This window comes from Lactuca saligna, chromosome 5 (genome assembly GCF_052625555.1).
Source record: "Lactuca saligna cultivar CGN05327 chromosome 5, ASM5262555v1, whole genome shotgun sequence".
Classification (NCBI taxonomy): domain Eukaryota; kingdom Viridiplantae; phylum Streptophyta; class Magnoliopsida; order Asterales; family Asteraceae; genus Lactuca; species Lactuca saligna.
The window spans coordinates 256957200-256975713 of NC_136421.1; the positions used below are offsets into that span (position 1 = coordinate 256957200).

An 18514-nucleotide genomic window follows, 5' to 3' on the forward strand; every position below is an offset into this window, starting at 1 on the left:
TAAAATCCTCCAAACCCTTGGGCAACGCAAGAATTGGGGCCTCACACAATTTCTATCTCAAGATCTCAAAGGCCAACTGTTGATCTGAACCCCACCAAAAGGTTATATTCTTCTTGGTTAGATGATTCAAAGGCACCGCAATCTTGGAGAAGTCATGGATAAATCTTCGGTAATACCGGGTGAGACCCAGGAAGCTCCGAATCTCAAATGCATTCTTCAGGATCTCCCAACGCATCACAACCTTAATCTTGGATGGGTCCACTAAGATACTGCCCTAGTTGACGATATTCCCCCACACACTGCACCTTACGTAGCCAAATGGGGGTGCGTTTCGCATATTTGGCTGTTTTAGGCGCAACGGGTCACTGCAGAATTTTGAAATTGACAATTTCTACCCATTTTTGAGAAATTTTGTCAAAGGCAATCCATGAACGACAATAAAAATTGAATATTTTTTGGTTTTCCGGATTGAAGCACAAAGTTTATGCCACATGTTAAGGGGGAGTTTTGACATGAAAAATTCCGAATAGAGCACATTCTTTTTCCTTGGAGTTTTATAATCAAATTTCGATTATAAAAAGGGGGAGAAGTTTTATATGGAAGACCGAAGTGATCTTGGAGTTTTGAAGCTACGAGATGATGCAATTGGATGTTCGGAAGTGATGTGTTCGAAATGGGTTTGGAATTATTGAAGATTTTTGGGGTGTGTTTTTATGCGCAACTTTGGGTGATTATTTGGAGTTTGGAATACTCTTGATCATTTGTTGTTGCTCGGATTGTATGGTCTCACATCCTAGAGCCCAAATTGAAGAATCATGGAAGAATTGAAGATTAAAGTTCGTTTCGACATGTGTCACCTTTGAGGCTCGAACCGCGTAGTGCTTGATTTTGGAAGATTTGAAGTGGGTCATTCATTCCTAACTTTGAGGGGGAGAATGTTGGGGTTGCAAAGTTATTCATTCATGACTTTGTAAATGTTTGACTTTTGTAAAACCCACTTGCATGTGGTGCTTTAGCCTTTAGACCCATTTGTTAGTTAGAGTGAGAGAGAGACATGTAAACACCTCTATAAATAGTGGGTTCATACCACTTGTAGAGGTGTGCTTTGAGAGATGTAGAAGTGAATGTGTAAGTGTGTGTTAATTATGTAGTCTAGATCTAGATCCTTTTTGTAACACCATATACATTCAATATATCTCTTAAACACCCAAATCACCATGTTCAATTGTGCAAGCTTTAATTCCACATGTCAAACCATGTTCTTGGTCACTACATTTTGGTCTTAAGCCACATACGCCGTGTGTATAGATTGGTACGCTTCACGTACGTGGTACATGCCCACATCTAATCTTTCCTAGTATGCCAAGTGTATGCATATGTACGCCCAACATACGTAGGGGCCTTCCAAACATAAGAAAATTAATTCAAGGGTAGAAAAAGGTACATACCAAGGTAAGAGTACAAGACACTCTAGTAATGAACACATTATACGAATTTGCCAAATGAGCAACAAAACCCCCACTTGTTCTTAGGCTCTCGGCTCTAGATGTAACTGGTTTACTTGCCAAATATTGTGCAAGAAAATGACAAGTGTTGCAACAAAATCCTAGTGCTATGATGCTCTAAATAGAAAAAAAAATTCAAAGTCTTCACTTTATCCCCATATTTTTATCGTTGATTGAAAATGTCACAAGGCAATGGGAGAGACGATACATTGGAGACCAGATTTGGCTCTTTTAAGATATCCTGTAATGAAATATGCCATTAGCTATTATTGTCCAAAAACCATGCCCATTCACACCCTAAGAATAACCTCGAGTAGCTAATCTGAAAAATCTATCAAAAATGAGATGCATTGCTTCATGTTGTTCATATAAGCTCTTTCTCCATGCAAACTCAATGAAGCTATATTCTCTATATTGGCCACCAAAATGAAAAACTAAAGTCGTAGTGAAGTGAGGATCAACTGTGTTTGCTTCAAAAGAAATTGTTAAGAAAAACTCAACACACAATTCTTTGAAAACTGGTTCCTTAATCAAAAATAAAATTTTCCACCATTTGCAAGTGAAAGAAATCCCATTTTTGACATACATCTTTTTGAGATATGGGAGTAATCTTTCCAGAATCCCCATTTCGTTAAGCTTGTTCTAATATATTGTTGGTGATATGGAAACTCATGATTGTAGAGCCATCCTGGTTTGTTTGTATAGTTGTTTAAAATTTCACATGGGAGATCATCTGGAAATTCATAGAATGAATGTAAGCTCGAGAAATCGCCTGCATGTTATTAAGGAGCTTTTCTCAGACCCATAGTACCTACAAAATAGAAAGAAAACCAATCCAAACAAAATATAGTTGATTTAGTGTTCACAGAAAAAAAAACAATAAAGTAGACGTCCGGTTCCGAGGTCGAGGGGTTGAAACTCACGACGTGAGTTAGGTTCTACTACAACAATTTCATCGGACACCAATTCATGCAAAATCGAATCAAAAAAACCATTAAGGATTGCTTAAGAAATGATTCTAAGTCATGAAACCAACACGCAACAACAATTTTATAGTAAATATGACCAATTTCGACATAAGCATCCTAAGATGAATCATAGCTACTAAAAATTTAAAATCAGTAAAATCAAAGTATTAGAGAAAAAAAATCAACAGAAAATCAAACTACATTGCAAAGATCGACTGAAAAATATAAGTGAGGACCAATGGCGATTTTCCTTCCTAAGTGGGTTTAAAGAATAAAATTCAAATGTTCCTCCCCACATCGTGGTATCTAAACCCATTTCGCAGGTTGTAACAAAAATAAAACTTTCCTTTTTAAAATATTTACCACTCATGAAGTTAATCCCAAACTTTATTTTGGAAGAGAAGATGATTAAGATGACTATCTTCAAGCAAATAAAAGAAATGAAAAATTAACTAAAAAGAAAATGCAAACCTAGCTCGGGTTGCCTCCCAAAAAGTATTTCTTTTTTAAGAGTCGTGATTCGGACTCCTTCCCACTCTTTTTCGTGTTAGTTAGGAGAAGAATCTCCTTCTTTTTCTTTTTCTCCTTCTACTCCTTCTTTCCTAACTTCATTTCATAAAGATTTACCTCATTTCCCTCTTGAGCATCTGCTTCATCATTTGAACATATCTCTTCGCTTTCACAAACCTTTTCATCTTAATCTTTTAGTGTAGTAAAGGAAAAGACTTCAAAGATCATTGGGATCGAGGCTCTTTTCTTGGTGTGCTTGACTTCTTCTTTAGGCTTTTCTCTTGTTTGGACCTCTTCTTCCATTAATTTCTCTAATTCTTCAAGTTCATCATCTTCATCTATAAAGAACAATCAATTTTGACTCTTAGACTGCTCGAATCCTGCCTCAACTTCGAATTTCATTTCTTCTTTTGCCACTCGCAAAGTAAGTTTTGATTCACGAACATCCACCAAGGCTCTAGCAGTGTTAAGTAGTGATATTCCTAAAATAATGAGCATATCTTCATCCTCTTTCATGTCTATTACTAAAAAATCAATTGGAAAGTATTACTACAAAAATCAATTAGAAAAACAAACTTTCCAATTTTGACCAATAAATCTTCAACTATTCTTCGAGGAGAAGTTACCAAACAATTTGCCATGTGGATCGCCATTCTTGTAGTCTTAAATTCTGGAAGGTTGACATTTTGATAAAAAGGAATAGGGCGTCAAATTAATTCTAGCTCTAGAATCGGCTAAGACAAATGTTTTATGGAATTTCCAAATTCACATGATAATGTAATGCCTCCCATATCTCCCATCTTAGTTGAAATGCATTCCATGATAACTGTTGAACATTGTTCATTAAGAACCACCATGAAAGTCTTCTCTAATTGTTGGTGAATGTCAAGAAGATCATCAAGAAATTTCACGTATTCGGACATTTTTACTAATGATTCAATAAATGGGGTATTAAGTGGAAGATTCTCGACTTGCTTGATGAATCTCTAATGCTCTTAATCTAATGGATGTACCCTTGATCGAGAAGGAAAAGGTAACAAAGGCTGGTAAGGTTTAACAGAAGATGAATTTTTCTTTCCATATTGAACCCACGTCGTGGGCATTTGTTGCTTACGTCGTGAAAACTAGGCATTGGCCCTTTCTTTTTCTTCAAGCTTCATTCTCTTTGACTGAGGATCACGCTACTTGAAAAACACACTTGTAATTTTCTATTTCATATTCATTCGAATCGTAATCTTTAGTTAAGTGTAGCCTATTGCAATTTTCACACCTAAATCTTTAGTTAATGTATGTTGTAGTTTGGTCGAGATGATCTATCCTTCTAGACTCTTGATAGGGTGTTGAGTGATAAAAATGAGGTCCCAATGCTCTAAGAGGTCCCATGCAAGTAGTATAAAGGTCTTAATGATTTAATGTTGGATTAGTGTCTAAGCCCGTAACCATATTTGGTAAGTACTTGGCCTAGTTGTGCATAGTCCTTTTGGGGTGCCTTCAACAAAGCAACTTGACTGGAGAAATAATAGAGAAAGAGGTTATAATGTATAAGCTATCCATTAGGGTTTTGGAGGAAACCTAATGGGACAAAAGGATGAATGAAATTATGATGGGAGCCCATCATATTTCGTCCATGGCCTTATTCCAGAAGGTTCCATGGGTTTTGGAGGAAACCCTAGCTGCTCACAGTATAAAAAAGGACCCTAGGCTACAATAATTCATCCACTTGCTTCTCTAAGAACCCTAAGGCCAAATTTTTTAGCCTCCTCCCTCTCTCTCTTGCCTCTCCATTTGCTCTTGGTGTTTGTGAGCCATTAGAGGTACTACATATGCAGTACTTGCTTTCAAAGAAAGGAAGATTGAAGATTTGAGTTGTTATTACAATATAACAACAAGAGGTATGTATTCCCTTCTACTATCTAGATTTTGAAATACCTAGGAGCATACTAGGGTTCATAATGTGTTCATAATGTTGTGTATCTAAAAGTGAAAACATAGATCCAAATCTAAGGTTGCATGCACACATAGGATTGTTTGTATAAAACCTATCATGTAACACCTTGGATTAAGAACTTTCTAGATGTCCAAAAAGATAAAGTTAGAGACTTTATGAGTCATGGGCATATTTGGTCTATGGATCTGAAGTTTGGGCTTAGGTGCTTAAGCCATTAAGCACTTATGAAGATTTTTGTGAAACTCGAATACGCCCTACGTAGGAAGAAGTATGCCCAGCGTATCGATTCAAGGGTCCCGCTTTCCAATCAACATGAATAGGAGTATGCCCCGCGTACCAAAGGAGTATGCCCCGCGTACTCCTTCTGTTGGGCTTATAATATTTGTACTACGGGTGTTCGGCTGTTTAAGGACTAGTTAGACTTGGGCCTTTGCTAGTCTGTATGGATTGGTGTTTTAGGCCAAGTCTTAGTAATGGATCTTGGGATTAGGCCAATTAGGCAGTTAGGTCTAATTTGAAAATTGAGCCAACAATGGGCCTTGTATATGAGGACTTATGGATCATTGATTTGGTATTGGGCCTTGGCCCAAATTAGAGGAAAGGCAAATTAGACTACTATTATAAGAGGGATTCTTTGACAAGATTAATGTTTCCATTTATTGACTTCTCATTCGTTATTTTGGATAATTCGAGATTTTTGGGAAGACGGCGATTCGGGAATTTGATTCTTCTGTTCAAATCGATATTTCGAGATGAGTTATCCTCACTATATCAACAGGGTCCAAGGCACCAAGGCCGACCTTTTTCCCAGATTGTATAGTGGTATTTGTTTGATATGCTTATTGATATGTTAGATCTACGTCCTGGTAATTAGGACGGTATTATGTTTAGTGACCTGGTTTAGGTCGGTATCCTGGTATATAGCATGATGTTATGTTTTAGTGACCTGGTTTAGATAGGTATCCTGGTATATAGGATGATGCTATGTTAGTGAACGGTTAGGTTGGTATCTTGGTTATAGGATGTTGCTATGCTATGTGATCTGTTAGATCGGTTTGTTTGTCTATAGATTGTTATGTGATTACTTGTTATGTGTGCACATGGTGGTTTGATTGAGGGATGGGTTGAGGCGGGTCTTACTTTGTATTGTAGGCCAACATACCTAGGGCGAACCAGATAGACTGCAAACCCGGGAGGGCACATAGTGTGGCCGAAGGCCCAACGAGTGGTCCGGATAGGCTGAAGGCCCCGAGAGGGTGGTCCAGACGTGCCAAGGCTCGTAGAGTGGGCCATATAGACTAAAGGCTCGGTGTGGGAAGTCCAGTCATACTGTAGACTCAAAGAGTGGACCAGGTGGACTGAAGGCCCGGTGCGGGCGGACCAGTCACACTGTAGACTCGAGATGCATGGCTATTTTTGTATTGGTTTATATGATATGTTATGATTATGGTGATAGGAGGTTGGTATTTTGGGGGTAACTCACTAAGCCTTCGAGCTTACATTTATCGATTATTGTTTCAGGTGCAGCGGATGACCGTGGGAAAGCGAAGGCGTGATCGTACACTTCCTTGAATTATGACTATGATTTCTGGGAACTCTGATAGGAAACTATTTTGAAAAAAAATGTAATAACTTAATGGTTTTTACTTGGTTCAAAAAGTTTTAATTTGGTGTGAATTTTATGGATGTTACAAGTTGGTATCAGAGCTTTGGTTTGAGTGAACTGGAGGAACATTTGTGTGAATCTAGTCTCAAATAAAGAAAAGATTTTCAAAATGATTTCTAAAGTGGTTTTCAAAATGAGTAAAAGAGAATGCGAAGTGTACGATCAGCCGGAGCCAGTAAGTAGACCCCAAAATACCGTACATTTATTTGATATTGTGGTACACCCCACCAGCCTGATTCCATGATGCCTGCTAGCCTAGAATTTTCCTTATATGAGATTGAAATCATTATCGTAGTTGCTTAGTGTATGCATCATAGTCGTACATAACTAAGATCTTATAGCCTGAGAATGTTTGGTTTGGCCTTATTTCCTATTATTGTTTGATGAAGGGCTTAGGGTAGGATCGAGTATTCGAAAGTCTATAGGGTCCAACATTATGTATGACTAGCATACACTAGTGCTGTAGGGTTAGTGGAAGTTTCATGGATGGGTGGGTTGTGTGAGGCTAGTAGGCCAGTTATGAGATGTTTAGCACTCCTCTAGGAGTGAGGATTGAGTGCTCGCCATGATTATGTACATTGTTAAGGTGTTGTGGTGAAACTTAAGACAAAAGTATGGGTAGGTGTGGAAGGTAATATGGGCCCATACTACTGAAAGCAGAGGACCCATACGCATATTAAAGAAATCACAACCCCTAGGGTTTTTAGTTGGGATTTGGTTCCCGGATTATTATGAGGAGTATCTGATATTTTTCGGCATGTTTTTCAGCATGGTGGTTACACGACGATTCATGACTAGATCCGGGTTAGGATCAGGAGAGGGCGGACAGGAGGCGCTGACATCCCCCGAGACTATCGGCCAGATGAGATGGATGAAATGATTTGGGAGATCCTGCATGATGAGGTTGCTGCCATGTTCTGGGCTCAGTTTCCAGAGATGTTTAGGTCTATCTAGACCATCATGGTTGATTACTTTGACGAGCGCTATGCAACCCTTATGGAGGTGGCTACGACGGCAGCTACTGCAGCTGAATCAGCGGCAGGGGTAGGAGCTAGTCGGGCTTTTCAGTATCGGTGCTTCGATAACACGAAGCCCCCAACTTTCGATGGGATTCAAGACCCTATCATAGCCATGAGGTGGCTATCGGGCATCAAAGGATGCTTTTTCACATGTTCCTGCCCGACTGACCAGAAGGTCAGGTGTTCCGTGAACATGTTGAGGTCCGGGGCGAAGGATTGGTGGAGGTTGATGACGGGGTCTTATTTAGATGAGCAAAAAGCTGATTCTTGGGATCGGTTCAGGGAGATGTTCTTGGAGTTGAGACAGGGTACGGAGTCGGTGATAGAGATCACCTATATGTTCACAGAGAGGGCGTTGTTTTTCCCGGAGTTTGCTTCTGAGCAGGCTCAGATGACGCGTTATCTGAGCATGCTCAAGACTAACATTAGATAGTTTGTTGCCACCCAATGATGTCATACATTGTTGGATTTACAGGAGGGCGCTAGGCGGCGTGAGCTGGAGATTGAGTTACAATTGAGAGAGCAGAGGCAGGCCTCGTTGTAGTCTCAGCCGACGCCGATGCGGTCCAAGACCACTGATTCTAGTAATGGAGAACAGAGTAGCCGCACTTGTGCGAAGTGCCAGAAGGGTCATACCGGAGTTTGTAGGTCCGGTGGTGCATGCCACAAGTACGGAAAGGAAGGCATTATGCGAGGGATTGTCGCCAGTTGGCCCTGTTCATGACATGAGGATTTGTTATCACTGCCATCAGATTGGTCACGTGAAGACCAACTGTCCACAGTTGGTTGCTAGGTCGGTGTAGGCTCCAGCGGCGGCTACATTGAGGATTACTGACGGGGGTCCGGGTAGAGCAGAGCCCCCGAGGGCTCAGGGACACGCCTTCCAACTTATAGCAGAGGAGGTCAGGACAGCGCCAGATGCAGCTGCTGGTATGCTTCTATCTTTTATCTTGTTGTTTATGATTATATTGTGAATTTTTATTCCATCCCTTTTCTGCATATGTCATAGCGATATATGAGAGTTTAAGGAATTTAGTATCGAGAGGTTGTAGACGGTTAGTATCCAGGAGTGTTGGTGATCAGAAGTTAGGATATAGGATCTCTGTTCCAGGGCTAGTAGTTGTGAATCGGAGATGCAGAAGTGTTCGACTGAGATTTAGGTTTCTTTTGAAGATTCAGTGGCATCATGTCGGAAGGGTTGTTCTGAGGAGGTTGTACACTCCAGGATTAATCGATCCATAGATAAGGATGATAATACCCAGTAGGGACGGTTAAGCTATGTTGGTTTCGCCGTTAGAAGGTAGTAGCTAGTGTCGCAAGTGGGGAATAATTGGAATTTTTCAGATGAAGCAACGGTCATTGAGGGTTCTATTAACTGACAGTGTTAGACAATACTTTTAGCAAGAATGTGGGTTACCTAGCACATGTGGTAGGTGCGCAGGTCAGGGATCGGGCGACGGCTTTTTGAATGGGTAGACGATCGACATGAGGCCGAGGTTATGGTTCGTAGAATGGCTCAGGAGTTCGAAGCCCCAAGTGGGTTAAAACAGGTTGTATGGGAGAGAGAGAGTACCAGGAGGGGTGGACTAGGGTGATGCTAAACAGTTTAGAGTGATCTGGATAGACTGAAGGCCGGTGGGGCTTACCAGTCAGGCCGAAGGCTCAGAGAACGGTCCAGACAGGCTGAAGGCCCAGAGAGGCGGCCCAGACATGCTGAAGGTTCTGAGAGTCTTCCAGATAGGCTGAAGGCCTGATGAGGTGGTCCAATCATGCTTCAGACTCTGTATGTGTTGTAGATCTATGTGCGGGTATTGAGTATGCTGCTATGCTATAGCATTCAGTAGGTCTGTCCCCAAGTATTGAACATGCTGCTGGAGTGGGATGAAGACTCCGGTGTATTTTGGTTTGATCGGAAGTTGTTATTAGAGATCGGATGGAGTGTAGAGGATCTCGGTGATCTCATCAGTTCGGAGTGTCACGGAGGATTAATCTTCTTGGATTGGGTAATACTCTAATTAGGGACTGGGAGTAGATCTGAATGTATATTCGTCAGCATTAGGAAGGCTTGGTATTAGAATTTCTTGTCTTTTAGGTTCTAGGAACCAGGTTAGATATTTCTCATGATCATCTATGGTGTTTGAATAGGGTTGAGGCGGTCCTGCACTATGCAGTAGGCCAAGATACCCGATGCGGGCCAACTGGATGTCGTAGGAACGGAGGCTCAATGGGAGCAGTATGATTGAGGCGGTAGGCCCACAAACCCTTAGATTTTCAACTTGATGGTTGAATTTACTTGGAATATTGGTATTCCCACCCGAAGGGGGTGATATGGACTAGATATGAGTGTCGTACTGGTATTCCCACCCAAAGGGGGTGATATGGACTAGATATGAGTGTCGTACTGGTTGACCGGTACAGGTAGGTATGTTGTGGGGTAACCGTTTGCGGGATTGTATTCTATGGAAGTGGTGGGCGATGAGTAGTGGAATGGTGGATTATCATCAGTATAATGTAACCATCTTATCTTGATGGTCTATTAGATGGCAAGTTGTGTTTGATCGGCTAAGGTGGACCTGCTCTTTGCAGTAGTCCAAGATACCTAGCACGAGCAAATGGTAAGTCGTAGGCACAAAGGTTTAACAGAATATGATCCATGGATCTATCTATGGGTAGAAACCTCAGGTTCTCAGGGCGGAATAGTCTGTTAGCAGTTAAGGAAAGAGAGCTAGCGATGGATAGTACAAGTGTTCGGTCGTGGTCAGACTGAATCCAGGTTCCCAGATCGCAGGTTTTAGGTGGTAAAGAATTGTGTACCTCATGGGATTGTAGAATTGTCTTCTTTGGAATGGAAAGATTCCCTTTGAGTTTAGTCTCCTTCGAAAGTCGTCAGAGGCTATGGTTGTGGAGGTGCTCTTCAGGATGTCGGGTTACCGGGGACAGTAAGGAATGATTTCGAGGACGAAATCAAATTTAAGTGGGGGAGTTGAAACATCCCAAAAAGTTGTCATTTGTAGTCCCGGGGGTTGGAAGAGTAAAGCCTTGAAGAATTCAAGGGCTAATTTGTAATTTTGGGACCAAAAGGAGTACGTTGCGCATACATAAGGTACACTGAGCGTACTAGGGCCTGCCCTAGTACGCTGGGCATACACTTGTGTACGCTGGGCTTACTCATATTAGAAGGAAACCCTAATAACCCGGTTTTGGAGCTATATAAACATCATTATGGGTCATTTTCTCTCATCACTCTTAGCCTCCATCCTCTAGAAACGTCCCAAACCCTAGTTCTTGTGTGAGAGTGTGAGTAAGTGGGTATTTTGAGCTCTTGGAGGTGAAGGCATTGCACCAAGAAGTTGGAAAAGAAGATTGGCTTGTAGAACTGAAGTTGGTTTGTGTCCTAGAAGCTCCAAAAGGTAAAAAGCTTCAAACTTTATGCTTGTATATCATAGATCTAGCCATTCTAGCATTTTGGAACCATTCCTTGTCCCAAAAGTTCAAAGATAATGTATGTTGTAGTTTAGTCAAGATGATCTGTCCTTCTAGACTCTTGATGGGGTGTTGAGTGATAAAATGAGGTCCTAACTAAGAGGTCCCATGCAAGTAGTATAATGGTCATAATGGATTAAGACCTTGGATTAAGAACATTATGGACATCCATAGTGATAAAGTTAGAGACTTTATGAGTCCTAGGCATATTTGGTCGATGGATCTGAAGTTTGGGCTTAAGTGCTTAAGCCATTAAGCACTAATGAAGATTTTCGTGAAACTCGCGTATGCCCCGCATAGGAAGCAGTATGTACAACATACCGAGTCAAGGGTCCCGCTTTCAAGTCAACATGAATAGGAGTACGCCCCACGTACCAAAGGAGTACGCCCCGTGTACTTCATCTGTTGGGCTTATGACATTTGGGCTTCTAGTGTTGGGCTGTTTAAGGACTAGTTGGACTTGGGCCTTTGCTGGTCTGTATGGATATGGTGTTTTGGGCCATGTATTAGTAATGGATCTTGGGATTAGGCCAATTAGGCAGTTGGGACTAATTTGAAAATTGAGCCAACGATGTGCCTTGTATATGAGAACTTGTGGATCATGTATTTGGTATTGGGCCTTGGCCCAAATTAGAGGAAAGGCAAATTGGACTATTATTATAAGAGGGATTCTTGTTCAAGATTAATGTTTCCATTCATTGACTTCTCATTTGTTATTTTGGATAGTTTGAGATTTTTGGAGAGATGATGATTCGGGAATTTGATTCTTCAGTTTAGATCGACATTTCGAGGTGAGTTATCCTCATTATATAAACAAGGTCTAAGGCACCAAGGCCGACCCTTTTCTCAGATTGTATATTGGTTTTTGTTTGATATGCATATTGATCTGTTAGATCTGCATCCTGGTAATTAGTATGGTATTATGTTTAGTGACCTAGTTTAGGTCGGTATCTTGGTATATATGATGATGCTATGTTTTAGTGACATGGTTTAGGTCGGTATCCTGGTATATAGGATGGTGCTATGTTAGTGACCAGTTAGGTCGGTATCCTGGTTATAGGATGTTGTTATGCTATGTGATCTGTTAGATCGGTTTGTTTGTCTATAGACTATTATGTGATTACATGTTATGTGTGCACATGGTTGTTTGATTGGGGGATGGGTTGAGGCGGGTCTTACTTTGTACTGTAGGCCAACATATGGAGGGCGGACCGGATACACTGCAAACCCGAGAGGGCACATAGTCAGGCCAAAGGCCCGACGAGTGGTCCAGATAGGCTGAAGACCCCGAGAGGGTGGTCCAGACGTGCCAAGGCTCATAGAGTGGGCCAGATAGACTGAAGCCCCGGTGCGGGCAGTCCAGTCATACTGTAGACTCAAAGAGTGGACCAGGTGGACCGAAGGCCCGGTGCGGGCGGACCAATCACACTGTAGACTCAAGATGCATGGCTATTTTTGTATTGGTTTATTTGTTATGTTATTATTATGGTGATAGGAGGTTGGTATTTTGGGGGTAACTCACTAAGCCTTCGAGCTTACATTTATCAATTATTGTTTTAGGTGCAGCGGATGACTGCGGGAAGGCGAAGGCGTGACCGTACACTTCCTCGAATTATGACTATGGTTTCGGGGAACTCTGATAGGAAACTATTTTGAAAACAAATTTTAATAACTTAATGGTTTAACTTGGTTGAAAAAGTTTTAATTTGGTGTGAATTTTATGGATGTTACACAAGTCATGACTTTGTGATTTCTTATTGGAAGTTGGCTATCTTCTTCTTTAGCTTTGAGATTTTTAAAGGAGAACTAAATTGTTTAATAAATGGCTCTTTAATTCAGTCCCAGGTTTGAATAGCTCCAGGCGCTAGTGACTTCAACCAAGCTTTTGCATATCAACGTTACTGGAAGCATTCATAGCAAAACCGCATCTCATTTGACATTTGGGACATTGAAGTAGTTAGCAATGTCTAAGACTTCATCAATCTGTTTGTAGGCATCTTCGCTCTACTATGGCTTCTGAATTCGTTTTTCTCTCTAGAATATCATATCCAAAACTCCTCAAATCGATTATATGAAGGAATATTTTATAGTTTCCAAAAATCGTATCTCACGTCGTGAGAATTAAGGTCTCATGTCATGAGATCAGTTAAATTCGTGTATGGCAAGGAACTGCATTCCACATAGTTATCTTCTGGAAGAATCCTCGTCAAGACGCGAGATTATAATTCTTATTTCGTGATCTCAGTTATTTTGCATATCATCAAGAATTTTCCTCTCGCCACACCATGAGTCTCTAAAGCTATGTCGTGGGACTTGTATTTTCATGGTTTTTCTTCCTTTTAAGCTTTTTTAAGCTTTCAAATTTAGCTCCAGTCCTTCCAGGTTCCAATATTTCTCATTTTTGGTTCTTTTCCTTCAAGAATGTCATATTTGGCTGCAAAATGAAATTCAACTCAATAAATACCAAATATCTTTGGAATTAACCAATATATAGCTTCAAATGTATTAATTAATGCTTAAATATATGTGTAAATACAACATATCATCTACTTTCTCAAAATGAAGCTAATCACAGAAAGTCACTTACTTTCAAGTTTGAAGTCAAAATCGATGAGTGTAGGTGACAAGTTGATGACTGGTGACGAGGAGTTGATGAACGGTGATGATTAGGTTTTTTTTTACGTCAATGATTGAGAATGAGGGTTAGAAAGAAAGTAAAAACGTCATGAATCTCGTGATCATCTTCATCAGGACGTAGAGAAAAAAAATGAGGTAAACGGAATGAAATTGGGATAGGCAGACTATAAAAGGATAATTGGTTTTTACCTATTGGGCCATTTATTTTTAAAGATAAACTGGGTAATCGGGTATACCCGAAACCCTACAAATGTACCATACAGCCTACCTAAAAAAATAGGATTATCCGAATACCCAAAAAATTATACATGACACTCAATTAACCCAATACCCGAAAAAATCGCATGGGTAATTCGGGTTTCGTTTTTTTTCAATAGGGCTAATATCGATCAACATATGTAGAGGTTGTGTTTCCTGTAACAATTCCTGTTGAATACGAAGAATTAGATGAAATCATGGTTGTATTGCCACCATTGATGGACAAATGACAAGTCGGGCGACCTAAAAACCAAAACCGTATTCCATCCCAAGGTGAAGGTTCGATTAAAAAAAATGCAGCCATTACCAAAGGATTGATCATACAAGAAGAATCTATGATGCTCTGTTTGCCACAGAGTAAACTAAAAGTAAATCTTCAAGTAGGACCAAGTCAAGGGCCAAAAGTAACGTTAAGTCTAAGATTACACCTAAAGTTAATACTAGTAAAAAAGGTAGCCAATAGTATGATATTCATGATCTAAAAAACCCGTAGTGATGTTTGTACGATAACATAATATTCTACAAAATGTTGTTCAGAAGGATAAACTCGTTTTTGCTACATATAAAAATTCGAGGGGGGGGGGGGGGGGGGGCTGCATAAAAACAAAATACAAAAATCTTAATTTATTTATGTCATAACAGCTTATAAATTATAAGGTGGACTAAACTACATACATTAGTAACATCGAGAATATGTTGACAATCAGGTGCCTGCAAACGCCTCATCCTAAGGTATGCAACTGTCCAAGGGATAACACCTGGTATAGGGAACCAACTGTATTTACTATTGGGAAACATCTCCATGATCCAAATATACAAAATTAAGATGCCAAACAATTTACCAACTTAACAAAGCTACAATACTTGTTCCTTAAAAACTCTTATTAAACACAGTGTAAATACCCTAAATGCATAGACAAATCCTTGTAGAGTATATGTGTGTCTACTGCTGACTCTTAGCACATTGGGGTTCAAATGGCCCTCAATCCTATCAAACACAATCACATTTGTTTGTAAGTGAAATCCCATATCAATCTGTCCCATCGGTACCTATGTCAAAAACTTACACTTAATAAGTAGATGTATCATTTTGATATAATGTGGGTAGAAACTTTTATACCTCTTAAACTTGTCTAAATTAGAGATAAGTGTCATATGTTCATTAGTAATCGGATGTTGAGGGTATTTCCCTAAAAATCCTTGCTCTAGCATATACAGAATGGAGACTCTCACCATGTCTTCATTACTTAATTGATAAAGTAAGTTATTGAACACGTGCGTAAGGTCGGCCATACTCACCGAACGTGAAAGCGGCACAAATGGAAACACACGTTCTCTGAATTCTGCAAAACAAGAACTAGGATGGAAAAAATCCGCGAACCATAAGTCAGTGACCAAGCAGAATGCTTTCCTGTTAAAGCAAACCCGATAGTCGCCGACCGGAAATAAAAGCTCTTGTAGGTTAACCCGATCAAAAGTAATAAATTCTTTGCACATAAGACAGTGACCTAGTAAAAGGTGACATTCGATACCCATGGACATGTACACATAATCACCAAAACATGATTGCCGAAACATGACCCTACAAACTGGTTAGTTTTGTAAACATGCTATGATTTCGCGCCCAAGTTCAAGTTGTAGGTTTTAGTAACAACAACTTCGTATGTTCTATCGTGCTATAATCAAAAGAATAATTAATTAGGGATTTTTGTATGTATGTTCCGGACAAAAAATCCGGAACGCTAGTCTGGACCATAAATTAGGGATGAGCATGGGTCGGTTTGGGTCGGTTTTTCGCTAAAACCAAACCAAACCGTAGAAAGTTGGTTTTTCGGTTTTTAAAACCATATAGGTTCGGTTTTTGCATGGGTCGGTTTTTCAGTTTTCCAGGTTGGGTTTATGGGTTTTCGGTTTTAAACCGTGAGATTATGAGCTCCTGTTTTTTTTTCTTTCTATTTTTGGGTTCAAACCTAGTGAAAATACGTTGCGATAAATAGTATTGTATCTAATTTAAATATACTAAAATAAAGAGTACGAATTCTATATTATAAAAGCATAAAAGTGTTCAAAATATCAAAGTTTAACATCATTAACAATTTGTTGAAAATAAACATAAAGTATTAAAGAGATAAAGTCTAAAGTCTAAAACTAAAAGTTTAAATCATAATATAAATAATATATATGTTGGTCGGTTTGGTTTTTATGGGTGGTTTTATACGTCAAAACCGAACCAAACCGTTTTTTTCTGGTTTTTGTAAAATTCAAACATAAACCGTCGGTTATTGCTTTGGTTTCGGTTTTTCGGTTTTGGTTATGTCGGTTTTTTTTCGGTTTTTCGGTTTTCGGTTCCGGTTTTGCTCATCCCTACCATAAATTCCGGACAAAAATTCGGGAACTGGTTCCTTGTATTCCGAAGACTTCTATCTATTCCAGACATGATTTTCGGATTACAGACATGTCGTGAACTAACGAAAATTAGGATTTTTTTTTTTATAACAATTTATTATGTAGTATAAATATATAAGTACATGTAATCTTATAATTGCCTTAGCACAAATAGAATTCACAAAACACCCTGTAATAACTATACTATATAATTACATAAATTAAACATGTTTTAACGTATAATCTAAAACAAATGCATATAATTAGAAAGAAATTTGAAAGTTCAATATAAAAACTATATTTTTCACTGTTATTAGAATATATTTTCAGTTTTAGTGGTGTTCGGAATGGGATATAGGATAATTCTAAACAAATGAATGACGAAATCTAGTTTGAAACGGGTTAGAGAGTATTTATAGAAGAAACAGATCCGAAATGCCCCATTCCGGACCAAATGGTCATTTTGAAAAGGAAAAAAAAGTTAGATTAAAATTTCCTTATAAAATATGTCATGCATATATAATACACACACAATAATATTAACATACATAAATAGCTGTTTATTAAACCGTTTATTTTAAATACTGAATCTAATACGAAGCATATATTTTAAATCGCCAAATTTCACAAATTGATGATCAACGTTTCACAGATAACTTTCTTTGTTTTAATTTTGCAAAACTGCAATGATCAACGAAATGAATGCAAGTACACCTAGAAAATCATCAATGTTACATTATACACCACAAGATGCATATGGAGTTATGGGCATTTACTATTGTTCACATCAAAGAAAATATTAGATATATGGCACTTTCGTTGACTGAAGATAAGCCGACATTTATAGGTTGTATAGCCTTGAAGGCCTGGCTACATATAATTCTATTCTAGGCAAAATACGACCTTTTCCAACTTAGGTAATCCTATTCCAAACACAACCTTTTCCTAGGTATCCTCCTTTCCTTTTTTTTTTCTTAGAAATGGCAAATAAATTAAACAGAAGCCTACTATATTTCAGCACCAACACAATCACATGTTCAAATTTTTTTAAAGGGCAAACCCAATCCCATACGGTTTTTTAGAAAAAAATTTCACACATATAGCAGGACAGGAGTTGGTTAAAGGGAATCGAACTTATGATCTCACACTTCTTATGGGTATAAAACCTAATGCATCAACCCAGCTAGACTGGATATCACTTGCTCCGAGGTACTCTCCTAACTGCTAAGAGAAATACACATGATATAAAATCAAGAGTACATTACAGTTTTTGTCCATGTGGTTTGGTAAGATTCATATTTTTGGATCAAAAACGCATCCATTTGGTTTAATGAAATAATGTTGGACATTATTAGTTCATATAAAAAGATCATTTTGTCCTTTCTAGAGCGAGAGTCAAAGTATGGGGTATCACAAAAAAAATCGCATGATATACAATATGAAAAAAAAACAATCACAATTTCATCAGACATAAAGTTCAACTTCCATAATAAAGTTATGTTTTAAAGTTTATATGTTCGCTCTTTCATTTTCCGAAAACGAGTAATTACATTTTCAGTGTTAACATTCTTAAGTACTTCTTTTCTACACTACAAATCAAAGCACCATTCATAAAATCGTCACTTATTCTATTATGCAAATCGGTCTTCAACAAGTTCATTGCATAAGAACACTGTTCAACGGTTGCAATTGCGACGGGTAATATCAAAGTTAGTTTTAATAATCCATAAACCAAAGAAAAAAATAGGTGCTTCCCAGTTTCTATCAACAAACGAGAGACATCTGCAATTCTATTCAATTTGAAAAATTTCTCATCATGGAACAAAAAGTGATAACAGATATCAAGTTGTCTATTAAGATGCATCCTTTCTGAATCGCCAAAATCATTTTTATATATATCGCTTAGCTTCAACAGCTTTGCTTTATCAAAACTATAAAATGAGTCACAGGGACTCAAACCCGCAATGTTGTGAATCAATTTCATGCCGACTTCATTAAATTGATACCCAAATTTTTGAATTTTCATATCCAAAACCATGTTAAAAATAACTATTTCAAAATGATGTTGATTAGTCGTATTAATCCTAAGCTTTCGTGGGGTAACATAATATTCTGAGATGTCCATAATTTCAATA

The 18514-nt window shown here is 38.8% G+C and overlaps 1 protein-coding gene across 1 annotated transcript; it reads right to left on the bottom strand.

Moving 5' to 3' along the window:
* Window positions 1-17925: 17925 nt before the first annotated feature.
* LOC145046551 (uncharacterized) lies at window positions 17926-18417 on the bottom strand. The gene has a single exon (XM_078994838.1). The coding sequence runs from the start codon at window positions 18415-18417 to the stop codon at window positions 17926-17928; it is 492 nt and encodes a 163-aa protein (XP_078850964.1).
* Window positions 18418-18514: the final 97 nt, after the last annotated feature.

Excerpts from the sequence above, each read along its gene's own strand:
- LOC145046551 (XM_078994838.1), bottom strand. The coding sequence starts at position 18,417 with ATGGTTTTGGATATGAAAATTCAAAAATTTGGGTATCAATTTAATGAA.